We start from the raw sequence: 8,770 nt of genomic DNA, 5'->3' as shown, positions 1-8,770 counted from the left end.
TCAGTGGCAGAGCTAGGACTTACCCCAGAGAGCGTGGATCCGGAGTCCCTACCCTCACCCCGGCACCCTCCAGCGGTGCCCACACAGGATGCTCCAGGCCACTCGCCCCACAGCTGACCGAGGGCTCCAGCTACCAGGGCTCTGCATCTTGGAGAGGGAAGGCGGGGCTGAGGCGTGATCTATGGCTCTTCAGCTGTCCGCTGGCACACTGCGCCTGCTTGGACTTGAAGTCAAGAGGATTACAAACCCATGGGACTTCATACACACACTCACCCTGCCTTACAGTGGCATGTGTCCTGAGATCAGCAGGTGCTTCCAAACTCGGGACTGCCCTTCACCCTGTTGCAATTCAGGGTTTTTATAAAGCCCCATCAAAATTGCAGTGACACAGAGCTGGGACACCAGGATGTCACAGGGGCAGAATCAGCAATCTCCTTCAAGATCCCATCAAGATTCAGGCAGCAGTTGGCACGGAGGCCGTCCCTCTGAAACCCTCCTGGGTCGTGCTTCCCCTGGACTATTAATCCCATCTTAACCTGTAAAAAGTTAGGAGAAAGGAACTGCCTTGCTTAAGATAACACCAAGAATTGCTTCCAGGCTCTAGAGAGACTCAGGTAAATGGCAGCAAGAATTGAGAGTGAGTCAGGCCTGGGAGAAAGGAGGCTAAGGTGAAGAGGGTAGGGATGGGACAAAGGTCATTAAACATGGCTCTGACCCATACGTGAAGGACGGTTAAATGAAGGTATGACAGACAAGCCTGAAGTGGTATTACTCAGGGCTTAGCTGTAAAAAAACAAAATAAAGTTTTTATTCATCCTGTTTTATAGACTCTGCTCCCCTGTTTATCCTCTATATAACGTGTATGTGTGAGTATATAAAGGAGGAACAAAATGACAACTCAAAAAAAAAAGAATCTTTTAATAAAAATTACTCATAAAAATCCTAATAAATTTCAAAGAGCAAGATATTTCTTAGTACATTTATAAAAGAACATTTGGTCCTTTTACAAAAAGCTCCCTTTTAATTTAAATACATTTCTTATTTACAGATTAAACATAAAATATCATCTATAGTTGCAAAGCATATTGCACGTTACAGAGAGAAGCATTTGTATATTTCAATAGGTTTTCCCAGAGTTTCCAACTCTAGATTTTTGTGTGTGTGTAAAAACATATTTATCTTTCTTGTGCATAATAAATAAAAATGCAGCCTGTGTTTTGCTATTTAAAACTAAAACAAAATACCTTTAAAAATATTATTTCTCTGCCTCTCAGTAAGAGGGAAGGGGGGTAACAAATCAGGAAGGTCCACAGGTACTTAACATCCTCGCCAGATTCACATGTAAATTCAAGTGGGAACCGCACCCCTGAGCCCTGCAAAACCTGGGGACACACAGCCCAGCCGACTCACCTTCTCACCTTCACAAGAGTCCCTGCCCTGCAGGAACAGGCACTAGGGAAGGAGCTGGATGTCTGGGAATGGAAAAGGAAAGAAAGATCAGGACTTCTTTTTTTCTGAAGTCCCTGCTCAGCCACTCCAGGGCTGGGGCGATCATCCGGCCCGACCCGGTCGCCAGCATTGAATTTGCAGTCGGCAAAAAGAAAGACCGCTAGAAAAAAAGAATTTCTGATGTTTTGTCTACAAAATCCAAAGTGAAGGATTACAGTTTGTAATTTCCAGTAAACTGAAAAAGAAAATAGCTGAGAGGGCTGTTTTTCTTTGGTGGAGGACACAGCAGGGAGGCGAGAGAGGAATCAAGCTGAGACCCTCAGATTGCACGTACCCAGCCAGGGAGCTAATTTCCATCTGCACAGACACCATCCTGGCGCATAAACACACAGAAAACTACTGAACTGGTGTGCACACGCCCCACGATCCAGGACAGCCTCAGAACCTGGGGATTCAGCCGCACAGAGCAGTCACACAGAGCCAGTTCTGACAGAAGATCTGGAAGTTCTGAAGGGAAGATCTGAACATGGAAGCCGGACTTCCACCAAGGCCAGGACAATGGGAGAGCTAGCAAACACTTCCTTCGTCACCTCCTCCTCCGGGACATGGAGTTCCTCAGTCACAGCATCTCAGCCAGCGAGGCCTGCCCTGGAACAACTGAGAACTCTGTGGTGGGAGGTGTAGACTCCACCCACAAAGGTAGCTATAAGGCAGCTTCCCACAAAGGTTTAGCAAAACCACTCTCATTGTGTGAACCAAAGCGGAGTCTAGACACTAGCTACACACAGGAACGCAAGGATGGAGCACGCTGTCAGCTGTTCCAAAGCATGGAATGTCTGGAATCAGGTTGCTCCTAGGGCAAATCACAGGGAATTTCCCTGACGCTCCCCCCCTCAGCCCTCGCCTTCCTGATCTCTCACGACACAGAACAGAAGAAACAGCAAAGACCCTGAAGGATATATCACAACTGTTGACAGTCTGACCTTCAAAGAGAAAGCAAGTCTTGAACGTGGCTCGAAGGACCTTCTCTGTAACTAGCCACGAGACGGGCATTCTGGCATCTAGTCACTGCCTACATGGCATCCAATTTTAGACTGGGCAGTCTGGAAGCTCAGCAAGCAGGGTGAGAATGGGTCGCTCACCCTCAGACTCAAAACTGGTACCAGTCCAGTGCCTGGAAGCCAAGAAGGTCTGAGACTTAATACAAAACATGTCTCAGGTCAGCCTGTAGCCGTGAGGTGCCTCTGTGGCACTCAGGCCCAGGCCCCTGTTCCAGAGAGGGAGGGAGATGGGGTACCTAAGCCCAGAGGAGGGGGCACGTTGGGGTGCGATAACATAACAGCGTGATCACAAAGGGCCCACTTTCTTCCCTGAGGTGCCTCGTTCTCCCAAACAGCTCATTTATAGTCCCACCTTGGTTCACCTGGAGAAAAGGTGCAGCGAGGCTCATGCACGTGTGTGTATTTAAAAGGGGATATTTTGGTTTCACTGAGGCAATGAGAATATTTTAAATATATATAGTATTCTCAAAGAAGATTTTCTGTTCAGTAGATGAGACAATGTTGATCAACAGAATGCTTCTGAAATGAAGAAAAAATGTAAAATAGAAGCATTTGATTCTTTTTTTCCTTTAAAACATTTGCACAGTAAATGTTTAAAAGACAGAGGTGGCATTTATTACTGAAAATCACTCTTCTAAAAACCTCAAAGAACTGAATTAAATATCCATTTTAAAAACAGCAACACTTATATTTTCAAGAAGAATAAAATTCTTCCCTTTTGACTGAAAATGCAATGGCTTACACAGCATTCCTTTCTAGCTTTAAAAAGACTAAAATAAAATCATTTGAAATATCCTAGCAGTGACGGGTGAGCCACATGACAGGTGAAATTGGAGGTTTTTAAGAGACTTCCTACCCTTTCTATTGAGGTTCATTTCCACCTCTGACGTTACAGGGAAGCCAAAGCTCAGGGTTCAAACCCACCTCTGCTTTCTCTGAGCCCTCTGCACAAGTTCAAAGAGACACAGTTCCGTGCTCACTAAGGAAATAATACCAACAAAGAAAAAAGGCGTTTTAGCACAACTTCCTCTTTATACATGCTTGCTTAAAATATCAGGTTGAAAGGCAAGGACTGGCCAAGAAGTTTCCAGAACCTACCTGATATCCATCCCATGCCCCTTTCGCTGTGGTCACACCATGCAGCAATACAAAACAAGGCTGTTAAAATCATAGCAGCAGCTGTGACATCCAGTGGCCCAAACCTAAAGAGTATAAGGCACTCATCAAAAGCCTGCATTACACAGAGAAACGGCTCAAGGATGCCAGAAAGTTATCTGATCATGTCTTTCTCCCTGACTTAGTTGATTGGCACTAGACACAGGAAACAAAAACGAAACAATTCCAACCCAAACATGGTCGGAACTGATAATCCTTGGTTAGTAAATAGAAGACAGATGAAAGCTCAGATGATCATAGGTATTTTTCTCTCCCTTAAAAGGCACCTGGTTCTGAAACTATGGGAGATCCTCAGGTGAGTTCACAATAAATGTAGAACACCATCCAAAAGATCTACCTGTTAAGCTCTTAAACTGTGAGGTGACAACTTAAGAGACTGCCTATTAGAATTCAGATAAATTCGTGAGCAAATAATCTGTAACACCGGGACGACTGCATGGGGCGCAAATGCATAACTGGATGATTTTTCCCCATGTGACCGACAATCGTGGGTGGAGACCTGGGAGACAGCCCAATTATCCAATAAGAGAGAGAGGATGACAAAATGCAGTACATAGGGATGTCAGGGGAACCGCAGGCCCTGTTGCACAGAAATTCATTCACAATCCTCTGGCAGAGAGGTCGCCAGGCTGCAGTCACGCAAGCGCCGGCAGAGAAGACTCGACGGATTCCGAAGTAGGAAGGTCTGAAGATCCAGCCAAAGAGGCCCATCCACGGTGCACAGTAACATCAGCACGTCCTAAGAAGCCAACTTCTAAGTACCTTCTCACTTCAAAGTATATCCTTAAGACAAACAGGGCATTTTATTGAACAGAAGAGAAACGCTAAAGTATCCAAGAATCTACCGGATGTGGCTGGGGAGCTGCACAGAGATTCCGACACCATCGTGGACAGCCAGACTCCTATCCTCCTCCACTTCGGACTGGGTCTCGGCCTGGCCTGGGTTCAGCTGTTTGAGGTCCAGTTTCAGATGAGGCCACACAGGGGAGAGCAGATCAAATCAAGCCAACCATCTGGTCAATCTGTCGCATGTAGACGCTCTTTAAGGGCAGGGAATATCGCCTCTCGTCAGGAACACGATTGCACTAGAAAGAAAATAAATGAGGGACAATGTGAAGTTTGAGTGAAGACGCCATGTGTTAATTCCTCAGATGTGACTGGATGACCTCCCCTGGGGTTTCTCATGCTGGCACTGTCAACATCTGGGGCCTGTCCCGTGCACTGCAGGATGGTCGACGGCATCCCTGGGCTCCCCCGCTATACGCCCCCCGCCCCTAAGCCCCGGCTGTGACAACCGAGATTGTCTCCAGACATCGCCCAATGTCCCCTTGAGGAGCAAAGTCACCTCCAGTTGAGGACCACTGACGTAATTTAATTTCCTCACTTCACAGGTGAAGAAATGGAAACCCAGGGAGGCTAAAAGACACGCAGCCACGTGAAGAGGGGCCCGGACTAAAGCCTGCGTGCCTTGGGCCCTTAATCCGCCCAGAATCGCAAAAAGTGTTTTAGCTGCTTGAAAATACTGTTGTTTTTCTGAGTCTATTGCTCTTCTCATCCACAGCTAAAACCTAAATGCTTAAGAGTGTTATTTATTTACTTATTTTTTTAAATTAAAGGCTTTTTTTCTTTTCTCTCTGTCAAAGGGGATTTAAGTGTGAGAACCAAACATGCTGTCTGGAAAGTTTCCACATACATTCATGCTCTTCCTCAAAGAAACATTTTCTCGCTGCTCTATACTTGAACTCACACGCCCTGCTCCTCATCTTTGCAAGATCCAGACTGACAGGTTCTCCAGTTGGTCCCAACGCCCCCCACTCGTGTTTTCTGTAGGTGCTGTGCCTTCTGCCAGAACATCCCTCCTGGGAAGCTCCCCCTCATCATTCCAGGAGCTACTGAGAGGCAACCTCCTGAGTGAAGCCCTCCTGTTTTCCTGGCAGAATAATTCCTCCCTCTTGGGTGTTTCAACAGCACTTCACACAGCCTCCTACTGACAAGCACCTGGGGGGATCCGGTCTCTACACTGGGCCCTGGGCCCATCCAGCACCAGGACCCCTCTGACCGGCCTGCATCCCCGGTGCCCAGCACAACGGAATCGGGTCTATCAGATGAGTGTCTCCTTCAGTACAAATGCGGGCTCCACCATGCAGCTCCACCGTGTGACCTGACCCTCTCTGTGCCTCCCTTTTTCTGTCTGTGAAGTAGGGATATTACAGTACCTACCCCTCACAGGGCTGCTATGAGAAGTTAACATACTTAAGCATTTAGCACAGTGCTTAGCATGTGGTAAGCTCTATAAATAAATGTTGGCTATGATTATTCTCTCTCCTTCTAACTGTTTTTCCCTTTCCTCTCAATCACGCTTTGTTCGCTTCATCTACACTCCATGGCCTAATATAAATTTCAGGGTCTTATCTATAGCTACAGAAATGGCCTCTTTCTGAAACTCTTCTCAAATTACCCAACCCGAGTGTGCCATGAATATTCCGTCAGGAACTCTGGATGATAACGTGATGAGTCGTGTTTTCTCTTCCTCCAATTGCAAACCACCCCTGGAGAAAGCAACTTACATTGGAGCTGGAGTTGATGACTTTTATCTCATGAGGTCTAGGCCTGTGCCCGGACTTTCCCACTTGGTCCTGCCCTCCCTCTTCAGAAAAGAACTCCTTCCAGGGTGACTCCCGAAGATGTTCATCCACAGATATAATGTGTCCCTCAGTTGTAAACATGTATCTGGTTCCAGATTTGTGTACTGGATTCTCCTCATCAAAGAGCTAGTAGAAAAAAGAAAAGAAAACAGATACAATTGTAGCAGGTTTGGAACCAACTCATAGGGCGGCTGAGTTCAGACTACTTAGGGACAAGAACCTGCTTGGCTCTCAGGCCAACTCAGGCTGCGGGGCGGAATCCCCAGCTGTGTTGAAACTCAGACGCCTGGACTTCCCCAATCCTGCCCAGACCTAGAGATTAGAAAGCCCGGGCTAAGACCCAAGCGCCACTAATCTGTAAAAGCCCTAGATGCCCCCACGCTCTCCGGAGAGTTCCGGCGCTGGAATCCTGGAACTACCCTCAGCTCACACACACCTAGGCCCGAAACTGGAAAAGCCTGGAGAGAAGGAGGTCCGTGGTTTATCCTTCACCAGGTCCCCAGGGCCTGACACACGTGCCACCGCGTGGCGCACTCCTGCGTGGGCTCTGAGGGCACAGGGCACCCCAGGCAGTCCTTCCTCCAGCAGCGGGCGTGGGGGGTGGAGGAGGGCGCAGCAAGGGCATCTAGAGAGAACCTCTAACCCAGGCGTGCGGTAAACGATGCATGAGGAAGAACGCAGAACTCTCAGAGACGGAGGAAACCTCACAGGCACCTCGGGTATTTTACAAACGAGGAAGAACACTCGGCACAGCTGCTGTGTGTTCACACGGCTCCCAGGAGGAGAACTGGGTCGGCCCGGGTCCTCCCCCTCTGCCACCCCCCCGACCCTGAGTTCTTTCCCCAGGAACACCCTGGGGGTCTCCTCCATTCATTCGCCCCAGAACTGGCCCCGTGAACACCCCGGACCCCACGGCTGCCGGGCGGGATGCCCGCCAGGCTCTCGGCAGCCGACCTGACCGGCCGCACTGCGCGGTGTGGGAGACCTCGGCGCCCACAGGACCCGGTGGCGGGACCACGCGGCCAGCGGGCGGGCACACCTCCTCTGCCTGCCACGAGAAGTGACGCCAGCAGCACCAGCAGCAGCGTCGTCTGAGGGGAACAGACCGGGGCTTCCGAAACCCGGCTTTGTGCAGGACCATTAGAGGCACTTGTCAACATTACAGGCTCCTGAGCCTGCTTCTGAAGACTCCCATTCAACATGGCTGTTATCTTAACAGTGTGACTCCAATCCAGCCGACGCCGGGGCTCGGGGACCACTGAACTAGATAAAACAAACCTATCACTACTGATGGATATCTGGATCTCGGCCTAAGTTCTCCACGCTGTTTCCCCACCAGGAAATCCCGACCCTCTGAGCCCTGAGAAAGTATTCTTTTGCGTGTAGCCGTACGAGCCAGTGACAGAGGGGAGGAGAGCGGCCGGGTGCACGACGCAGATGCCATGCGCGCCCGTGGCCACGCAGCCAAGTGGAAAGAGCACCGGACGAGGAATGGGGCCCAGGGCTCAAGCCTCGGCTCTGCCACGTCGTCAGCCCGAGAAGCCCGGCCAGTCGCCTGAGGGGAAGAATGAACACCGACTAGATGATCCCGAAGGCTCCTTCCAGGTCCAAAAATTCAGTCTCTCCCTAAACACGCGAGGATGTGTGTACGGACAGAGAGCCGGCCGGGCTATGGGTCTCACCGAGAGCGCCCAGGTCAGGGGAAGTAAGAGCTGAGGCTCTGCGGTCTTCCTCAGGGAAGCCTCGTGACCTCCACGCTAACAAGGGTCCCCCAGGAACCGTCACCTGTGCTTCACGCAACGTGCAACCCGAAGTGTGTCTGTGTGTGCACTCGGCAGTGCCTCCTCTACGAGGTCAGGAACCACGGAGCAGACAGCGACGTGCCTCTGCTCCGACAGTGCCGCGCCCCCGGGCCAGCGAGACGTCCGGCCTGGGGCAGCGCCTGGCGGTGTATGTTAGATGGAAGGCAGAGGAGTGCCTGCTGTCAGCAGGATGGAGCCCTTCCTGGGTTATTCTTACCACACACATACCAGATACAAGTATTTACAGGTCTCACTGAGGAAGAAGCTCTCCATCCGGTCCTCTTTGGATTTGTCGATGACGTGATGCAGCGTAGCGTAGCCACACCTGCGAAACAATCATCCAGTGAGTCCCACCTCTGCTCCTTCCCACCTGCTTATTAATCTAAGAGGCAGAAGTAGCCTATTAACAGAACAACCAAGGGATCAAACACCACGTGAGAAACAAATTAGGGCAGGTTTAAGGGCTGTCCTTTTTCAGCCTAGATGGTCTACAAACTTCATTAAAAAGTGGTCTGGCTGCCGAATCATCAGCTTAATGGTAGCGGAAGGGGGATGGGGGCGGAGGAGAGTATTTGCCAAAAGCATAACAGGACACCAAGAAAATGACTGGCAACAAACTCAAAAGGACTGATTTAAA

At 49.7% G+C, this 8,770-nt stretch overlaps 1 protein-coding gene across 5 annotated transcripts in view; it reads right to left on the bottom strand.

Moving 5' to 3' along the window:
* Positions 1-898: 898 nt before the first annotated feature.
* EDEM1 (ER degradation enhancing alpha-mannosidase like protein 1) overlaps positions 899-8,770 on the bottom strand; it is a 28,131-nt gene continuing 20,259 nt past the window's right edge. For 4 of the 5 annotated variants that reach the window (XM_082412240.1, XM_082412238.1, XM_082412241.1 and 1 more), the window contains 3 exons: positions 8,362-8,458; positions 6,254-6,457; positions 899-4,771 (listed from right to left, as the gene is read on the bottom strand). In XM_082412240.1, coding sequence (XP_082268366.1) covers positions 4,682-4,771; positions 6,254-6,457; positions 8,362-8,458 — 391 coding nt within the window. In that variant the 3' untranslated portion in view covers positions 899-4,681. The remainder of the gene's footprint in view (positions 4,772-6,253; positions 6,458-8,361; positions 8,459-8,770) is intronic. The other variant, XR_014250558.1, reaches the window with a different exon arrangement.

This window comes from Balaenoptera physalus, assembly GCF_965194825.1.
Source record: "Balaenoptera physalus genome assembly, chromosome: 11".
Taxonomy (NCBI): domain Eukaryota; kingdom Metazoa; phylum Chordata; class Mammalia; order Artiodactyla; family Balaenopteridae; genus Balaenoptera; species Balaenoptera physalus.
The sequence above is the reverse complement of the archived record's forward strand: the minus strand, read 5'-3'. Positions and strand labels throughout refer to the sequence as shown.